Raw genomic sequence first — 21,335 nt, forward strand, 5'->3', positions numbered from 1 at the left:
TCATATGTATGTGATAATTCATTCACATAGAGCAGGGCTTGAGGAGTAGAGGCAAACTTTTGTAACAGGCTGTGTCACCTCCCTGTGAAAGCTATACTTCAGGAAGTGGAATAGAGTTGCCCATGGACAGGAACGAGTTATGGAATTATCAGGAAGGAATTTGGGGGTGGGGAGTGAGGAGATTCTTCTCAAATTTTTACTTATTTTTGTTACTACCACATAGGAAGGGCCTATTCTATGGACACCTGTTGGAAACACAATTGTTTATCCTTTTAATCAAACATGCCTTTTTCTAGGTGCCTCTAAGGCCTACATGATCTGGCTTCCATGACTTCTTTGACCTCACCTCTAACTACTTATTCCTTCCTTCTCGGCCCTCTACTTCAGTCACAGTGGCCTCCTTATCATCCCTTGAGTAGACCAGGCTCATTCCCACATCAGAATTTTTGTATTTACAATTATTTCAGTGTGTAATGCTTTCATCCTAAATATCTGCAAGGCTTCCTCTCTTCTTCTTCAGGTCTTTGCTCAAATGTCACTGTCTCTGAAGGCCTCCCCTGACCATCTGACTTTAAATTACATACATAGACATACACTCTGGCTGTGGTAGGTTGTATTTCCAAAAACGGCCACACCAATATATTCCATTCTTCACATTCGTTTGCAATGATGACCTGGTCATTTTTCCATCAAAAAGTGGAATCTAGAGTTTATTTCCCTTCACCTTGAACACAACTGGCCCTGTGACCTGTTTTGACCAATGGAATGTGGCAGAAATCTGGGCGTTAAGGGATCTATAAATTCTGCCTTCCCTTCTTGGAACTTAGCCCAATGCTCTAAGGAAGCTGAGGCCGCCACATGGAGAGACCCACGCAGAGGACAGCTGAGGCCCTCTCCTGAGGCCTCCGCTGGGCTCTTAGCTGGCAGCCAGTACCAAATGCCTACTGTGTGGATGAGACCGTTCCAGACCTTCTAGCTATCCCAGCTTCCAGCTGACAGTACTTATAATAATCACCCAAACTACAAATTATGAGACTGAATAAATTATTACTGTTTTAAGCCACTAAGTCATGGAGTGGCTTGTAACATAGCAATGGAAAAATCATGCACTTAAAAGTGGAGTACTACTATAACAAAAACTTTGGAGACTTGAAGGGTGTTGCAGAGACAAAAGGCAGTGAAGAAATTGTTCCTGGAAGTTTGAGAAAGGGAACAGACATTATACGGTGTTGTAAAGTTTGGCAACATGGTCTCCAGGAGTAATGTGGAATGTAGCAAAATGTAACCAGTGGACTTGGTGTCTAGCTAAGGAGATACCCAGGAAGGATATTGAAAGTGCCAAAGTGTATATCTTTTAGTTATCCAAGATAAAATACAGGAAGAAAGCGATAATCTAAAGAAGAAACTACAGTAGTCCCCTCTGTCCCCAGTTTCCCTTTCTGCAGTTTCAGTTACCAGCAGTCAACTGCAGTCCAAAAATATTAAACGGAAAATTCCAGGAATAAACAATTCATAAGTTTTAAATTGTGTGCCGTTCTGAGTAGCATGATGAAATCTCATCCTGCCTGGGACATGAACCATCCCTTTGTCCAGAGGATCCATGCTATCTACGATGACCACCCATTAGTCACTTAGCAGCCCTCTCCATTATCAGATCAACTGTCTGTCAGGTAAAGCAGTGCTTGTGTTCAAGTCACCCATATTTTACTTAACAATGGCCGCAAACAACAGGAGTAGTGATGCTGGCAATTTGCATATGCCAAAGAGAAGCTGTAAAGTGCTTCTGTTAAGTGAGAAGGTGAAAATTCTCAACTTAATAAGGAAGGAAAAAATTCATATGCCAAGGTTGCTAAGGTCTATGGTAAGGATGCATCCTCTATCCAAAAATGGTGAAGAAGGAAAAAGAGATTTATGCTAGTTTTGCTGTCACATCTCAAACTGTGAAAGTATGGCTACAGTGCGTGATAGGTGCTTAGTTAAGATGGAAAAGGCATTAAATCGGTGGGTAGAAGACATAAACAGAAATGTGTCTTGATTAATGGCAATTGGGTTTGGGCATCTACTGGGGTCTTGGAACGTATCCCCCATGAATAAGGGGGGACTACGGTATTCCATTTTTAAGAAGATTTAGGGAAAATAGAGATGGCCCAGAATAGTCTTTCCAGACAGCAAGACATTCTGAAGATAAATTTAAAATATTAAAACCTGGGGCAAAGGTCAAATTCAGGGCACTGGCAGTAAAATGTGACCTTAGGGTCAAGATCAAACCAACGGCGTGGCTGTAAAACACTTTGTTAAGACCTCAGACCCTCTGACCAAGCAAAAGAGCTTCTAAGAATCTTAAGGGTGCTGTCCTGTATCCCTTTGGTTTGTTGCCCAAAGTAGCATTCAAAGATAAATGTAGGCATTTTTTTTCTAATTTAATATGTTAAAAAGCTAGAAAGTATTTAAAGGAATTATATCAGCTTGACTTAAGAAGGGCAGAGACAGTTCAAAATGAAAAGAGACATCTGGGAGTCAAACTTTCTATAGGCATGGAGCAGGCTGAGATGTTTTCATAAAAAATATTTTGTGGGCCGCGGGCACGGTGGCTCATGCCTGTAATCCCAGCACTTTGGGAGATGAGGCGGGTCGATCACCTGAGGTCAGGAGTTCGAAACCAGCCTGACCAATATGGCGAAACCCCATCTGTACTAAAAAAATACAAAAAGTAGCCAGGAATGTTGGCATGCACCTGTAGTCTCAGCTACTCGGGAGGCTGAGACAGGAGAATTGCTTGAACCCAGGAGTTGTAGGTTGCAGTGAGCTGAGATCGCACCATTGCACTCCAGCCCGTGTGATAGAGTCTCTCTATGTATGTATGTGTATATATATGTATTTTATAGACAAGGAAGGATGATTCAGAGGACAAATCTAAAAGCTGAGGCGAACCATTCTCAAAGAGAAAAAGTGAGCCCTAATCAAGAAATAACTCTTGTCCTCACATCAGGAAGACTTGGGATATATGCCTGGCTAGATTTTAGATTAATATGAACCGTGACTGCTGCATGACTCTCATTTCCCCACTTTTGCACAGAAGCGCCTATTGAAATTATCTTTTCCTGTATCCCCATTGCATGTCAGTTGTGTTGGAAGGTAGATAACTTGTCTTTTAGTTCACAAGTCTCTGTGTCCCCAGAAGAAGTACCTGAGAAGACTTGTTTGTCCCTAAACCTACTTCAGAGGATAAGATCTTAAGCTTTGAACCTGAACCCTTAATGGCACGAGGCTCTGAGGGAGGAGTGAGTGTATTTTGCACGTGAGAGGGATGTGTATTATTGTAGCCAGAACATGAGCTGTGATTAAATTATTTTAGGCCACTAACTTTGGGGAGTGGCTTGTTGCAAAGCAAATGATCACCAAAACACTGCCACCGTTTCTCACCTCTGCTTTATTTTTCTTTGTCATTTATTGCCTTAAGACACATTGTATATGTTAATTATTTCCTCATTGCCTGGGTCTCCCCAGCAGAGTGTGAACTCTAAGACAGTAGGAGGTTTTGTCTGTTTTGTTCACTGCCCTGTCCCATGTACCTCTAACAATGCTTGCAACAGGGCAAATACTCAATAGATATTTGTCATTCATCCAAATACATGTTTGAATTGTGCCAGGGACTGTGCTAAGACGTGGAGATGGAATGATGAACAAGACAGAGCCCCTGTCTTCAAGGTAATAATAGTAATAATAATAACAATAAGAGCTACCGTTTATTACGTGTTTACTATGTGACGGACATTGTTCTAAATTATATCTAAGCACTGTATTGTTTTCATTTCACAAATAAAGAAATGGGCCTTGCAGAGGATAAGTATCATTACCAAAAGATATGAACCAAGGCAGCCTGCCATGAAAGTCCAAACTCACCAGTGCTAAACTGCTTCCCAGAGATACCACTATTTCAGATTAGTTGTCCAACATGATATTTTTGTAGGGGACAATTTTTAGCCATGCAGGATATAATTTTCTTTCCTCACATTCTCTTTCTGTCATTAGAGGAGGGAACATATAGCATGAAATAATATCTGCAGTTTTTAGAGTTTCTCATCTTGTCTCCTTCCCTTACCAATTTTTAAAGTTACTGTCCTCCCTCCCTTTCTCTCTACCTCTTTCCTTTCATCCTTCCTTTCTTCTTTCTTTCCCTTCTGTCATTCTTCCTCTTTTCTTCCCTCCCTCCCTTTCTAATTTCCTCTCTGTTTTAAAACCTCATTGTTTTGCTATTTTTAATTTTTTTATAGTTCTATCTTCTCCCCCAACTTGAACCACTTGAAGATAATGAACCATATCTTGATCATCTTTATAACTATCCTAAAGGCCTAATGCAATTGTTGGCACATAGCAGGCTTTCCACATATATTTGTCCAAAAAAAGAAAGAGAAAGAGAGCATAAAAGAAAATTAGTATCTGAAATCATGGCTTACAGTCTAATTAAATTTATTCATACCAGTATATTTAAAAAGAGAGATATCAAATGAAATACCTACACGAATAAATTTATCAATGCAATCTATATTTTTAAAAGATATATTTCTAATTAGGTTTTGTTGCTAAGAATGGGCATTTAAAAATATTGACTTTGTATTCATGAACCTTGCTGAGTTTCTTAATTCTAACACTGTGGATTTCTTGGAGTATTCTATGTGTGCAGCCATATTGTCTACAAATCATACTGTTTTTGTTTATTCATTTCTAGCCTTTATACCTTTTATTTCCTTTCATTTTCTTATTGCCTTGAGAGGACTTCTGGGAAAGTATCAAATAGAAGCAGTAATGAGGTACTTTTTTTTCTTGACCTGACTTAAAAAGGAATTCTTATAATTTTTCATCACTGGTTTTGCTGGAGGCTTTCAGTTACTTCCTTTTATCAGTTTAAGAAAGTTCCCTCCTATGCAGGGAGGAACTTATCATTTTTCAGCTCCAACTTATCTTTCAGTTCCAATCCACCCTTCAATACCTGCTTTGTGATCATGGGGATGGATCTGGTATACATTTCCCCTTTGTCAGCTGGCAAGATGGTAAGCCTTGTCATCGTGGGGTGTGGAAGGACGCTGCATGTGAAGGGTGCTTCTCATCCTGACTTCGTGTGCTCCTCTGGCCAGGCCACTGCAGGTACCATTTCCTAAATGCCTGACTCCTACAGCACAGGCTTTCATAGCTTTCCCTGTGCCTGACTCCTGCAACATAGGTGACTTCTGTAGCATCTGTCTCCTCAGTGTGCAGAGGTCAGCCGAACCCGGCAGTCAGTCCTCTCAGCTGACTTTACAGTGGAGTGCTGTCAGTTAGGCTCCTCTGGTGACCAGTTTCCCCTGGCACTCTGTAAAGGCAGCTTTGTGGTGAGTTCTAAGGCACAGCGCCTCCCCGTGGACGGCTTCCCCCAACATTCAGAAGGTGGGTTTCCAGCGAGTTCTGCCAGCATGGAACCTTGGTGACTTCTCTGCCATGCTGCGAGCCATGTCTGTGCCTTCTCCAAAAAAGTCTTGATCTCAGCCATGGTGTGCGTAGGTGTGAGGACCAGGAGCTCTTTTTTAGGTGTTCTATCTGAGTCCAGGGAATAGTGGCTATAGCTTAAAATTGCTATCCTGCACTCTTTAGAGTTCTTCTTTAGAGTTCTCTTTACTTTTCACTAGCCAAGCCCTCATTACTCTAATCCCCTGAAATAGTAATTCTTTGTATTGAACTTTCCTTGTTCAAATTACTGTGTGGTTTCTGTCACTTGATTACATTTCTATCCCTAGTTTGCATTTTTAACCTAAGTCGGTTGAAAATTTTATTAACTTTAAAAAATCTATTTAGGTGAACGCATACTTTTTCTTCTTTATTCTGTGTATGTGGTGCACTAAATGAATAGATTTAAAAATATTTAACTATCAGCCAGGCACAGTGGCTCATGCCTATAATCCCAGGACTTTGGGAAGCTGAGGCAGGAGGATTGCTTGAGGCCAGGAATTCAAGACCAGCCTGGGCAACATAGAGAGACCTCGACTCTACAGAAAATAAAAAAGTTAGCTGGGCATGGTGGCACATGCCTGTAGTCCCAGCTACTTGGAAGGCTAAAGTGGGAGGATTGCTTGGGCCTGGAAGGTTGAGGCTGCAGTGACCCACGATTGGACCACTGTACTCTAGCCTGGGTAACAGAGTGAGATCGTGTCCCAAAAAAATAAAAATAAAAATAAAACCCACTATCCTTATACATCGGGAATAAACCTTCCTTGATTGTAATGCATTATTAATTTAATACAATGTTGGTCAATTTGGTAATATTTTAAGATTTTTTGCACCTTATTAATTAGATAAGTGATATTGCTATATAATTTCTTTTTATTTTAATCTTATACGGCTAATGTATTTACCACATTCTTTAGTCATCATCTTTTTTTACTCTCCAATTCTTCATTCTAAGTTCAATTTTCTCCTTAGAAAAATGCATACTTTAGTGTGTATGTGAGTGTGTGTGTGAATGATAGAGAGCTGTCTTGAGAATAATTCATTTTTAGTCAATCAGGTCTGAATATGTCTATTTTATCTTCACTTTTCAATGACAATTTTGCTAGGTATAAAATCCTAGGTCGAAACCTATGTCCTCTCAATTTTTTGAAGATTCTCTTGCTTTCTGGACTCTTAATATTGATAAGATACCTTTTGTTAGTCTAAATATACTTCTTATATTAATCTGTCTTTTCTGTCTGTTTAAGATTTTCTTATTGTTTGATTTTCTATAGTTTACCACATTAGGTATGGTCTAGATGTGAATTTATTAAAAAAATATATATATATATTTTTGAGACAGGGTCTTGCTCTGTCACTCAGGCTGGAGTGCAGTGGTATAATCATGGCTCACTGCAGCCTCAACCTCCTGGGCTCAAGAGACCCTCCCACCATAGCCTCTGGAGTAGCTGAGACTACAGCTACATGTCACCACACCTGGTTGATTTTGTTTATTTTTTTGTAGAGATGAGATCACCCTGTGTTGCCCAGGCTGGTCTTGAACTCCTGGACTCATGCGATCCCTCCCTCCTTGTCCTCCTAAAGTCCTGGGATTACAGGTGTGAGTCACCATGCCCGGCCTAAAACTTTTTTGCCCAAGGCTAGATATACTTCTTCAGTGTAAAGACATAATTTTCTCCAATTCTGAGTCTAGTTAGTCCTGCTAGAAGTCTTCCTACGCTTCTGTGTTTTTTTCAATCTCTTTGAGTTTTTTAAACTTCTCTATTTTCATCTGCTTAGCTCTCTGTGCTTCATTTTCAACATTTTCTTTAAATACAGTTTCCAGTTTCATAATTTTCTCCCCCACTGTTAATGGTATTGCAGGAATACATTTCTGGTAGGTCAGTTATGGGGTTGGAACATCTGAGAAACTGGCTGTAGAAAATGTACCTTGATTTTAAGGTTGTTAGTGGTCATTTGTCCCAGGTGGGCAGCCAGGCACATGTTTAGAATCTTTAGATGATCCCTTGCTAGTCAAGCAAGTTTCACAGAACAGCAGCATCTCAGGCCGTACCAGAGATCTACTGAATCGGAATCTGCATTTTAATAAGATCTTCAGGGGATTCAGAGCACACCGAAGTTTGGGGAGCACTACTCTGGAGCACTACTGTTTGTGTCTTTTTGTTGCTGGCCTGAATCGAAGAGATTAAGTGAAACACTGAGAGTGAGCATTTAGAAATTTTTATTATGATTTGCCAAAATAATTGTATAACTCTTGAAGCTGATGATAATAAATACATTAAGCTTGCATTTTTGTATCTTTGTTTTTTACTTCATTTTTCTAAGGATTTATTTTATCTCATTCACCCCATTGAAGCAGTCTGGTTGCCAGGTGGGCACCCTTATTAGCAGGTGAAATGCCTAAACTTATCTCACCAGCCGGCAGGGTGTTCTGTGCTCTTCAGCCATGGTTTTGTAGTTGAATTCTTGTATCCTGTCTATATAAAAACAAACTTGTATGTGCTGCCTGTTCTGTGGGGAATTCCCCATCAATTACTATTACTTTCTCTTTTTTTCTTTTTTGTTTTCTTTCTTTCTTTTTTTTTTTTTTTTTGAGACAGAGTCTCACTCTGTCACCCAGGCTGAAGTGCAATGGCATGATCTCGGCTCACTGCAACCTCTGCCTTCTGGGTTCAAGCAGTTCTCCTGCCTCAGCCTCCCAAGTAGCTGGGATTTCATGTGCCTGCCACCACACCAGGCTAATTTTTTGTATTTTTAATAGAGATGGGGTTTCGCCATGTTAGCCAGGCTGGTCTCAAACTCCTGACTTCAGGTAATCCACCCGCCTTGGCCTCCCAAAATGCTGGGATTACAGGCGTGAGCCACTGCCCAGCCTGTTGCTTATGAATTTTAATGTAAGGTCATCTTTAGCCAAGAATATTTTCCTGTGAGATTCCCATGGCCCTGGGGTGTGGATACTTCTCTAGAGTATAGTTTTGCATTTGATCTTCTGCGGCCCAGAAATTTCAGTCTTGAACAATTTTTTTTATTAATTATTTGATGGCAGGTTTCCTGCTTTGTGGGCAGAGTAAATTCAGACTCCACACTCAAATTCGGCACAGAGTTGAGACTTTTATTTTAGATGGGAGTTTTTTTTCCCCTCCATCCCAGAGCTTGGGCAGAGAGCAAGCGTCCTTGTAACTTCTCTAGGCAGGCTGGTGGGATTGTTCAGTCTCCTTTTACAGCCTGTGTAAACCTTTAAGAATTCCAGCTTGATGCAAATATTTTACTTCTCACATGGGCACAAGGCAACTGTCTCTCATCTCTGCCCAGGGATTAAAATGACAGCCCCTTCCCTTGAGGACTTTGCTCAAGTGTAAGTTCCTCTGGCTACGTGTCGTAAGCAGTAGTCTACTGCTGTGATTTTAAATACCTTTTATGTTTCAGGTACCTACAAATCTTTAATTCACCATATTTACATATTTGTAATGGGAGAAGATTCTGCACTTGCTCAGTCCTCCATGTTGATGGAATTGGCAATCTGAGCCTTTATCTGTAACTGTGGTTTGAAAGAGTTTGTCTCCTAATTTCAGGCAAGAGTGAGATGAGCAGGCCTTGTGAGTCTTCTTTTTTTTTTTTTTTTTTTTTTTGAGGCGAAGTCTTGATCCTGTGCTCCAGGCTGGAGTACAATGGTGTGATCTCACCTCACTGCAACTTCCACCTCCAGAGTTCAAGTGATTCTCCTGCCTCGGCCTCCTAAGTAGCTGGGATTACAGGCGCCTGCCACCACACCTGGCTAATTTTTGTAGTTTTTAGTAGAGACGGGGTTTCATCATGTTGGCCAGGCTGGTCTTGAACCCCTGACCTCAGGTGATCCGCCTGCTTTGGCCTCCCGAAGTGCTGGGATTACAGGCATGAGCCGTAGTGCCTGGCCTTGTGGGTCTTCTCTTGCTTCTGACATCCCGCTACATTGAGTGTTTGGCTGGATGGAATCCTGTGGTGGATACCAGGAAGCGCTGGATCAGAAGGATAATAGCAAGACTGCTGTCCTCTCATATTACCTTTGTTTTTCTTCCTTACCTCTTACAATATTATATAATCTCTTTCACTTCTCCACCCCACAATTCCTAAGTGCTGGGCCTGAGAGCCTCCTTTCAGCAAATCTTCTTCTGTTACCCCTAAGCCATCCCTGCTCTCAGTCCCAGTCCTTCTCTCTCTCTGAGACACCCAGTGTAGGTGGAGGCTCCAGATGTTTTGGAGTAGACGTTTACACAAGAAGACTTAACTCTGAGGCTATATTTGTCTCTCTGTGGCACTTCTAATAGTGTCTCTGAGGAAAAGACAATCCCAGCCATTGGGGAAAAAGATCCAGGACCTTTATGTTAGACACAGGATAATGCGAGCAGAGGAGCATCCTATTCATCATGATCATCCCAAAGCTTTCTCGTTATCAGGAGAAAACTGCTATACCACCTGGTTAGAATCTTGAGAGAAATAATTTTAAAAAGCCTCCCACAACCAATTTAAACAAAGGAAACCGGGTCAGGCATGGCAGCTTACCCCTGTAATCCCAGCATTTTGGGAGGCCGAGGTGGGTGGATCACCTGAGGTCAGGAGTTTGACAGAAGCCTGGGCAACATGGCAAAACTCAGTCTTTACAAAAAATACAAAAAATAGCTGGGTGTGGTGGCGCATGCCTACAGTCTCAGCTACTTAGGAGGCTGAGTGGGGAACACTACCTGAGCCCCGGAAGTCGAGGCTGCAGTGGGTTGTGATCAGGCCACTGCACTCCAGTTTGGGCAACAGAGCGAGACTGTCTCAAAAACAAAACAAAAACAAAAATGGAAACCTGAAAGACCAGTTTGGACATGTAAAAGCAAAGCTATCAACGTCCCTGTTTACCATTTGACCTCAATTTCCATGTCACACTATAGCAATGCTGTATGGCACAAAATATGCTACATTAACTCTGTTCCAAGCTCTTCTTGATGAGAACCAATATTAGAACCCTGTCTGTACCCTCCAGTCTTCACCAGTCTGTTCCCTTCAGAGAATGCCCTGCTCATATGTCATTGCCATCTGACACCATCGGAAGGAACAACAGTTGTTAAGTTTCTTTCATATCCCACACATTATAAATTACATCAGGAACATTTGAAAGAAGAAATTTTTCCTAAGTTCAGCTCTGTCCCTGAGTTACTTGAGATAAGTAAACAACAAGACATGCACAATTTATGCACAGTTGCAAGAACTTGAGCGTAAATGAACTTGGGCTTTTGAAAAGGTAACCTCCACCAGCCCATTTCTCCCATGTCCTTTTGTCTCTGTCCCTCTCTGCATTCAGCAATTGTCCTATTTAGCATAGTTAGTACAGTTCCTTTTCAAAGGAAATGAAGTAAAGAGATTTTAACCTCTTAAAGACCAGAGTTATTAAAATAATAGCAATAGCTATAACCAGTCAGAAAATGAAACAGTCCCATTTCTGGGAGGGGTAACTTGCCTTCTCTTTTCATCCTTTACTGTTTCAGTCTTGGAAACAGGAATAACAGGCTACACTTTTCTAAATCTAATGGCTATCAGCAATTTAAATAATTCAAGAATTCTATGGAAGTGGACTTTGCAGTAATGCATAGCAGGCCCCCCTCCCCTCCAGCCCTCTTCCACACCACATCTTAAGTTAGAATGTCAGCCTCTTTTTTCATTTCATTCAAAGTGACAGGAAAAAAAAAAAGATACTTTAAGACCTAATCAGGTACTGTACCGGTGTTCTGAATGATGAAAAAAAACCCTCAAATTACTTCAGTGGGTTTGTCAGCTCTATTGTCAGCTTAGTCAAGTGGCCCTACAGAAAGGAGACAGGAGAGCGAAGAGAAAGTAGTAGAATTCTAATCTGCTTTTTAAAGACTCTTGGTCAGAAGTATAGCAATTCAGATACCCCTGTTTGAAAGCAGCAGGACAGATTTGTTAGAAGACAAAAGCTCCAATTAGTATTTTCCACACCCTTTCACAATTTTCTCTACTGCTTTTGGCTCTGAAACCTTTTATGCCAGGGCCTTTGTGCTGGCAAAGAGGCGGGTGGAAGGGCACAGGGGCGGGGGAGGGGAGCCCCGGGCTCCGAAAGATGGCACGCAGGGCCCGGGTGCTCCGGGTGTCCCACAGAGGTCAAGTAGCTCGGGAGGGAAGGGGAGATGCAGACCAGAAGACACTGAGAACGCGGGGGCGGCCGGCAGGAGGGAGCATACCTGAGTTCACGGAGATTCGGGCTTGGCGAATAACCACCTGCGGGGCAATTGGCGTGGCTGGCTGCAACTTGTGGAGACCTTTGGCGACCTGCAGAAGTTTTCCAGAGACGTCGAGCCCATACAGGAACCGGTCCACCAAGAACACAATAGCTGCCGCAGCCGCACAGTCCCGAGCGAGGATGGAGGCCCTCAGGCACGCCTGGAGGAACAGCGTGGAACATCGTGAGCCAGGCGGAAACGCTGGCAGGCTGAGGGCCAGGCTTAGCGTGGGAGGCATTTTCATTAATACAACAAAACCCACAGCTAGGAAGAGAAAATTACTTTGTTAGGCAGCTGAACCAAAATAAAGAAAATAGAAAAGTCCAGTTCTATTGTGCAATAAAATAGTATTTCCTTCATTCAATTTCCCCCATTACATTTATAAAATTATGGAAGCGATAAATGCATACTTCCTGTTGTTAAAAACTCAAACAATACTAAAGTGCATAGGGTAAAAAGTAGGGCCGGGCTTGGTGGCTCACGCCTCTAATCTCAGCACTTTGGGAGGCCGAGGCGGGTGGATCTCTTAAGGCCTGGATTTCGAGACCAGCCTGGCCAAGATGGCGAAACCCCGTCTCTACTAAAAATACAAAAATTAGCTGGGTGTAGTGGCATGCGCCTGTAGTCCCAGCTACTCGGGAGGCTGAGGCGGGAGAATCACTTGAACCCAGGGGGCGGAGGTTGCAGTGAGCCGAGATCCAGCCACTGTACTCTAGCCTGGGCGACAGAGCGAGACTCCGTCTCAACAACAACAACAACAACGACAAAACTATATAGGGTAAAAAGTAAAAGCACCCCGTAGTTTCCCCACCCCTTATCTTATTTCTTCTCCTCCTGCTCCAATTCTCCTTGACAATGGTCTGGGAGAGACGTTCCTTCCAGAACGTCTATCCTTTTATTTATATTTAGACATTAATTGATCGTTGTCTCGCTTTGCCTTCTCCTACCCTTCCTATCTCTTTCTCTCTCTCTCATACATAAATGACGTCACACTAAACATATTGTTCTGCTGTTTTCTTCTTTCAATCATCATCATCTGGGAGAACTTCCACATTAGTTCATGGCACTGTGCTTCATTTATTGCCTACATTTTAATTAGGAAGAAATACGGAATTGTAGATAACAGTCAATATTTGACTTATATCATCATGTTTAGTTAATGAATAAAATAAGAAAAAGAAGAAAACCGGCATGAAATGAAAGTGTAACATAAAGAGCAAGAAGTAGAAATAAATAATCAAGTTTTTATGAAAAAACATCATCATCTTTTGCTCTGCTACGGTGTTGTACTAAAGACCTTTGATTTAGTGGTTACGTAGCTAGTAGCATAAATGAGTTTATCACCCAAATACTATTATCTTCATATGCTAGACTAAATCACGCTGAGTGCTTTCTGGGCATGCTTATTCACGCATGAAGCCTAGAAAGCATTGTAAGCATTGCCCATTTTCCTACCACAATGTTGCTACACAAAGTACTGCTTTCATCACCACATAATGCTAAGTACTAACACTTACTGGGCAAAACCAGGTGCCAGGCACAGTGCTAGGTGATTTATATGCACTAATTCAATAAATCCTCCTAGCAATCCTAAGAGGCAGGTTCTATTATTATTCTTATCTGTAAGATGGGAAACCTGAGATGCAAAGAGGTGAAGTGATATGCCAAGGTCACATGACCTGTGACTAAGAGCTGGGGTTTGAACACAGGAGGTCCAAATCCAGATCCTACAGGCGCCCTTGTTGTCCTGACTCTATGTGTCCTTAGCACAGGAAGGACCCTTGCTGAGATACTGGCCTTATTAGACACAGCTGGATGGAGCTGCTGGGAGTCTGGAGAGGCCCGGGTAGGGAGTTAACGGGGCAGAGTACCAGAAGAAGAGAGTTGCACAAAGCAAGTTCAGAGATCTGCAGAGGGTCCCCTTTGAGTCAATTATCTGATATTTACTATTATGTTAATAAATACCATATGCATAATTGGTTACAGAATATTTGTATTTACAGGCTTTCATCAATCAGGTAATGCCTGCCAAATACCAGCACAATAATCTTTCTTTTTTAAAACTGATGCTTACTTAACATGTTAAGATTTTTAAACTACCAGTGTGTTTATTAAGTATAAAATTTTTTACTCTGTTTATCTTTTTGGTCTGAGTCGATCATTGCTCTCATTGTGATAGAGTTGCCAACTGTTGGGGAGAATATCTCTTCTTTCCTCTCGATGTTTCCTTCCATGTGATGGAAGCTCAATGACCATAGCATCCTCGGCCTCTTTCTATCACTTTCCCCACCCTGCTTCATGAGGGGTGGAGTGACTAATCTGACTGGTAAATTTTAGAAGAATAAAGTGGGCATGTATGACTTCTCTCTCCCTTTTTTCTCTTGGGAACAAGCTGTCTAAAGGAAACAGCAATTTGTCGTTACTTTTCTATATCATAAGTCTTGTCTAGCAAGCCGCCCTACATGGAGTATTCTGCTTGACCCTGTAATTCCTGTGACTAAATGGGGAAGTCTATATAATTTTGGGGTTCCACTAGCAGATTCCCTGTGTCTAATACAAAGCTCTATCTTCTAACTTACTCTTTATTAGAATTAAGGGGAATATTTCATCTCTTGTTTGCCTCTTTTGTTTTACTCCTCCATTTGCTCAGAATCCAGGAGAGGAAGAGAGGTACTATTGATCGGATCCTCCCAAAGACCCTGACATGAATAACTGCCTTTCTAAGGCACACCATAACCCTTTCTAGGGAAACTGCTGTGCCCACAGCCCCTGTCTTTGAGGTAGCCGTGTATTTTGCTACTTGGCCTTGACACCCTTTTTTCTCCACCCCACCACCAGATCAAGGCCACCTGATTGAGAGTAGCTACCTGATAACCTGACCCCTCATGATTCTGTGGCCAGGCTTTAAAAAACCAGCATATCAATCTGAACTAAAAAATATAGAAAGAATTTGCCTGTTGTTGAAGGATAGAAAGAAAGTAGAGTATAGCCAAGCCATGTTTACGGGCAACACAAGGGAAGATCCAAGAATGGCTCTGAAGGCAAGTCCGTGTTCTCATGAGTGCCATTCTAGGAATGACATGTCTTATTTAGTATGCCACATGTATTTTCAAAATAATGCACACCCCTTTTTATGTGTTTACTTGATTGAGCTTCTGTTCCTTTCAACCAGAAAAAGCCTAACTAAAATTGCCATGCTCAAAACTTTGACTGAGTTTGTCAAATAAACCATCAATCTGAAAAATACAAGTTTCAAAATGAGAAAAAGTCTGTTGGCTGGGCGCAGTGGCTGAAGCCTGTAATCCCAGCACTTTGGGAGGCTGAGGTGGGTGGATCACTTGAGGTCAGAAGTTCAAGACCAGCCTGGCCAACATGGTGAAACCCCATCTCTACTAAAAATACCAAAATTAGCCAGGTGTGGTGGCGCATGCCTGTAGTTCCAGCTACTCGGGAGGCTGAGGCAGGAGAATCACTTAAACCCAGGAGGAGGCAGAGATTGTAGCGAGCCAAGATTGTGCCACTGCACTCTAGCCTGGGCAACAGAGCAAGACTCGGTATCAAAAAAAAAAAAAAAAAAGTCAGTCATTGGCATTCATAAAATGTAAATCAAAGATGGAAAAGCAAACTGATGGTTTTATATGTGGCCAGCTGTGTCTAATAAGGCCAGTGTCTCAGCAAGGGTCCTTCCTGTGCTAAGGACACATAGATATAGTCCTTCGTTTTGTATCTTCAACTACTATCTTCAGTACTTGAAGTTTCTGCCACTGACAGCCTTCCTTCTACTTTTGCTTAGAAAGAACAACACTATTCCTGCCACCCTGCTCATGGCTATGGACCTTGGGGGGTACTCAGATAGCCCGTGAATGCCCTCTTTTTGATGTTACACTTCAGTGCGTGCTTGATTTCTAGTTCTGCTCTCCATTTTTTTTTTTTTTCTGAGATGAAGCCTTGCTCTGTCACCCAAGCTGGAGTGCAGTGGTGCGATCACTGCTAACTGCAACCTCTGCCTCTCGGATTCAAGCAATTCTCCTGCCTCAGCCTCCTGAGTAGCAGGGACTACAGGTGCATGCCACCACGCCCGGCTAATTTTTGTATTTTTTAGTAGAGACAGGGTTTCACTATGTTGGCCAGGCTAGTCTCAAACTCCTGACCTTGTAATCTGCCCACCTGAGCCTCCAAAGTGCTGGGATTACAGGCGTGAGCCACCGTGCCCAGCACTGCTCTCCATTCTTATTGGTGTCTCACTTTAGTTTTAGGGAAGCTGCAGTAACTACTCGGGTGGCAATGTTCAGAGGCAGGCTATTCTCCAGAGATGATTCCCCACTCTTTCCTCATGGAGAATAATGGTTTCCACTTGTATAGGACCATCTAGTCTATGAAAAATGTTCACACACACTATGCCATTTAAATTTTATAGTAACTCTAAAATCTAAACAAGAAAAGGAAGCTGAAGCTGTGAGATTAAGTGACTTTCCAAAGTTACAAAATCAAAAGAGTCAGAGCTAGGCAAAAATTCAAGTCTCTCTTTTATTTTTATTTACTTATTTTTAATTAATTTTTAGAGACAGGGTCTCAGTCTGTCACCCAGGCTGGAGTGCAGTGGCTGATCATATAGCTCACTGCAGCCTCAACCTCCTGGGCCCAAGTGATCCTCCCACCTCAGTTTCTGAGTAGCTGGCATTACAGGCATGAGTCACTGTTCCTGGTTTCTCTCTTTCATAGTGGTAAAAAATGCATAACATAAAATTTGCCATCTTGACCTTTTTAAGTATACATTTTGGCAGTGTTAAGTATGTTCATGTTGTTGCAAAACAGATCTTCAGACCTTTTTCACTTTGCAAACCCAAAACATTATACCCATTAAAAAACAGCTCCCCTTTTTCTACTCTCCCCAGTTCCTGGCAACCACCATTCTACTGTAGGGGTGAAGAGGTGTGACACCTTTCCTCTTCCATCATAAGGGTCACAGCTGACACTCCTATAACACAAGACAGGTTAGCAAGAGAAAAACATAACAAATTTATTTAATCAAAGTTTGACGTTACATGGGAGCCTTTAGAAATGAAGACCCAAAGACCCAGAAAAACTTCCCATTTTTAAGGCTTAAATTTGACAAAGAATAGACAGCCATGTAGAAATGTGATTGGACAGAAGGAGTATGACTAATGATAATAGACTAGGTGTGATGGGACTCAGCAAGACCTATCTGGTGAGATTTTTCTCAGCCTGTCTGTGTAGTATCCTTCCTTCCAGGTACAGGTCTTATAATCTATCAGACAAGATAGGACAGAGAATTTTTTTATGGCCAGCCTTTACACAGAAAGGCAGGGAAAGGTTAGAGTAATATTTCTAGGTTTTATGGCTTGCTTTGGTGGAGAGGGGTTCTAACTGCTATGACTTGCCTTGAGGAAGAGGAATTCTGTGGTTTCTCTGACTTGGTTTAGTGGTGAAAGAGGGGTGAGAGACAGGAAAGCAGGAGAAGGTCAGAGAGAACTTGCTTCTGAGGCTGCTTCTGGGGTCTTCCAATCTCCTTTACTTCAAAGTACTTAGCATGCCAAAATGCCTTACTTTGGGGTATCCTTTTCTGAGCTCCAACATTACTTTCTGCTTCTATGAAGCTGACCACTTTAGATACCTCTTATTAGTGGAATCATACAGCATTAGTCTTTTTACTTCATTTAGCATGATATATTCAAGGTGCATCCATATTGTGGCATGTGGGAGGATTTCCTTCCCTTTTAAGGTTGAATAATATTCCATTGTATATATATATATATATATATATATATATATATATATATATATACCACATTTTGTTTATTCATTCATCCGTCCATCAATGAACATCTGGGTAGCTTCACCTCTTTTTATTGTGAATAGTGCTGCCATGGACATAGGTGTGCAAATATCTCTTCAACACTCTGCTTTACTTCTTTGGGATATATACCTAGAAATGGGATTGTTTGATCACATGAGAGTTTTATGTTTAATTTTTTGAGGAACATCCATACTGTTTTCCACAGAGTTCACACCATTTTACGAGCCCACCAAAAGTGCACAGGTTCCATTTTCTCCACATCTTTGCCAATACTTAGGAACACAAGTCTCTTGAGCATCAGTTCATCTTCTGCTTTTCCCATGTGGCCTCAGCAAGGTTCTGTGGAGCAGTGCCTAATCTAGGAATAAGAAATTGGGTCTCGGCAGAGTGTTGTGGCTCATGCCTGTAATCCCAGCAAATTAGGAGGCCGAGGCGGGTGGATCATGAGGCCAGGAGTTTAAGGCCAGCCTGGCCAACATAGTGAAACCCTGTCTCTACTAAAAATACAAAAAATTAGCCAGGTGTGGTGGGGCGTGCCTGTAATCTCAGCTACTTGGGAGGCTGAGGCAGGAGAATCGCTTGAATCTGGGAGGCGGGGGTTGCAGTGAGCCGAGATTGCACTATTGCACTCCAGCCTGGGTGACAGAGCAAGACTCCACCTCAAAAAACAAACAAAAAAAAAGTTGGGTGTTTAAAGCTGGGGCTGAACTCACTGTGGAGTCCAAACAGTGGTTTTAGGGGCCCGGCTTCCTTCATTATAATGAGAAAATTCTATGAAAAGGAAAACAAGGACAAATAAAAACAAATTCCAAATAAAAAAAGTAATCTTGTTATATATTTAAAAATGAGAGAAAGGAAAGAAGACTTCCTGGGAGGTGGCTTTTAATTTTCGTGCTTTGATATTCTCTAGCAAAAGTTGGTATTATGAGAGCAAATGACGATTTTGTGATAGCTGGGGATCACTACAGTTGGGCACTCCTCACAGTGAGCTACAAGGACACTTTGTAAGTCCAGTGGCATCCTTTATGAAATGGTCTCCCTGAGTTATGAGACAGAGCTTCTTGGAGTCTGGAGAGGCCCAGGTAGTGAGTTCACAGGGCAGAGTACCAGAAGAAAATAGCTGCACAAAGCAAGTTCAGAGATCTGCAGAGGGTTCCCTTTGAGTCTTCAGCAGAATACTGATCAGCTTCTGCACAGAAAGAAGCCACCCAAAGCTGGGGAAAAAGCCACCTGAAATGAACATAGGAAGCAATTCTTAGGCCTCAAGCAGCTTGTGTTTCTGTCACCCGGTATAGAAGAGTCTTGTCATTTACAGGGCATGGGGTAGAGTATTCAGAAAGGTACTGCTTCGGTAGGGAGACTAAATTAGCCTTTGACTATGACTGTTCTTGGCCAACTCTGATAGCTTAGAAGCAAGCTTCAAAAGTATCAAATTATTTCCTAACTTGACTGAGTCTGAGAACAAGGCTCAAGAATATTTATAGGCACACAAAAATGTTCACAATCCAAGAAGGTAAAGTTTACAATCTGGCATTCAGTCAAAAATTGCCAGGTATGAAAGGAGCCCAGATTGCACAGAAAAACAAATCAATAGAAAGTGACCCCCAGATTACAGTTCAAGAAGGTAGAGTAAAAATTAGGTATATGCAGTAGAGACATGGAAGATATAAAAATTGATCCAAGTCAAATGTTTACAGATTAAAGCGATATAATGTCTGAGATGAAACCATGGGTATCTCAGTTTGTTTCCTAGCTCTAGCACTTATTTGCCATGGCAAGTTACTTAACTGCTCTATTCTCAATGACCTCATCTGTGAAATGTGGATAATATTCATTTGTGGTGCTGTTTCAGGATTAGAGGAAGTATGGGTCAAATGCTCAGCACAGAGCTTGGTAGATTGTGGGTGCTTAATAAATGACATGGAACACTGTGAAAAAAATGGAAAGAAGTCAGCCACTCATTTCCACTCACTTGTATGACGAGGTATAAACAGGCACAGACAGACTCCCAAAGTGAGTTTCAGTGGAAGTTTCAATAGAGCAAAACAGAAATAATGGGTCATGCATGTAACACCTACAAGGTTTATCTCAGAGAATGGCTAAACCTCTAATTTTTTTCAATCTCTTTTTTCTCTTCACCAACTCTAAGGATTGATGTTACTGGAAACTGAGAAAGGAAAAGGAAAATGAGCGGGCTCTGTGGCACTTGGTGAGGGAAAGCTGGGTCTTGAAAGGGGGCCTTCTCAGCACACACGTGCGAATTGCTTTTGGCTGTCGCCAATGGAGGAATCCCTCCCCAAGCACCTGTAAACTGATGCTGCAAACACCCCATTCTGCATCCCTCAAGAACACGCCATATATTTGAGCAGAGAACATTGCCTAATCTATTTTTCCCCCTTCTACTCTTAATAGATTGGAGCACAAAAGCCTGAGAGAGGGTGACCTGCCAGACAAAAGGGCCTTTGAGTTCCTTGGAAAAGTAGACTTGGAGGAGGATGGAAGGAATCCAAGTGGCCCTATTATTTCCACTTGCACTAATTAGACATTTTTCTGTCAGCTATTGAGCACTGCTGAGAGGCCAAACTCACTGAATTCATTTCTAAAGTGTTTACAGAAGTTTGCATCTGTTTGTGTCTCTTCAGGAGGAAAATAAGCACTTCAATAGCATTGTGGAAAATCTAAACGAAGCATCCTATTCTGGAGGACCTGGCATCCCCGCAGCTGCATAATTTAACTCCGTTCAGGGCCCAAACCTCTCGCATCTCTCTCCAAGACCTAACGATGCAAAATGCAGAGAAGTCAACTCAGGAGAATCTTTTCTTTCTTTTCATTTTCTTTTCTCTTTCCCTTTTGAAACGGCAGCATGCTGTGAACTACATACAGATTTAGGTGGGTATCATTCTTGCAGCCCCTCTGTCGTGTTTCTACCAGCACTCTGAGAAATTAATACCCACTTTCATTTGCTGCCAAGTAAGGGGATAGTAAATTCCTCAGCAGCAAAGCAGAATACATCATCATCCTGGGAATCTTCCCAAAATGTATGCCGGGGAGGGGGCGGGGGGCACTCTGACATCAGAAGGAGAAAAATGAAAGAGGGCCAAAGTGTGTGGTAGGGAAGGGACGCTAAAGAGTTTCCCTACATGGTAAAATGTGCCTGGGTTATGCACAATTAGATTAACATGAAAGAGAGCCCCTCTCCCTCCCCCACCCCCTAAAAAAGAAAGAAAAAGAAAACAACACAAAAACCCTAACCCACTGACTACATGGGCAATGCCTTTGAAATGCATATTGGTCTACATGGAATTGGATTCAGGATTCTTTTTGTTTGGGTTTTTAGGCCCACGACTGACCTGCCATCACAGAGGACTCAAAAATATGATCTTTTTAGGTAGTGTCACAGTAACAGAGTTTTAGTGTTGGGATGAACATAGTATAGCTCAAGATCAAAAATGTACTGGGATTCTAATCCTTTATTTTTCCTCGGAGGCTGACTCAGGGGAAGATTGTCCAAATAGCAACCAAATTGTATTTTTCCTGTTATGTGATCATGTTTACATAAAAATATGTGGATGTGGATGAGAGAATGTGCTGGATTTCTGAAGAGAGAGGCTCACAAACGCATGTACACAGACACACGCATAGACACACACACACAGTTGTTTTTTCATATCTGTTTTCAGGATGGGAAATAACGGGGTTCTAATTGTGTTTAAGGCACAAAGGGAACTTCATGGCTAGGAAGCTGAGTCAGGTGGTAAAGGAATTAAACTCCACAA

General features: G+C 41.9%; 1 protein-coding gene across 18 annotated transcripts in view; it reads right to left on the bottom strand.

Annotated features, from left to right (window-relative positions):
• The window catches only part of ALPK1 (alpha kinase 1), a 158,556-nt gene that overhangs the window by 18,339 nt on the left and 118,882 nt on the right, over positions 1–21,335 (bottom strand). For all 18 annotated transcript variants that reach the window (XM_063637990.1, XM_055274850.2, XM_055274853.2 and 15 more), the window contains one exon: positions 11,703–11,901. In XM_063637990.1, coding sequence (XP_063494060.1) covers positions 11,703–11,901 — 199 coding nt within the window. The remainder of the gene's footprint in view (positions 1–11,702; positions 11,902–21,335) is intronic.

The sequence above is a fragment of the Symphalangus syndactylus genome, chromosome 4 (genome assembly GCF_028878055.3).
Source record: "Symphalangus syndactylus isolate Jambi chromosome 4, NHGRI_mSymSyn1-v2.1_pri, whole genome shotgun sequence".
Lineage (NCBI taxonomy): Eukaryota > Metazoa > Chordata > Mammalia > Primates > Hylobatidae > Symphalangus > Symphalangus syndactylus.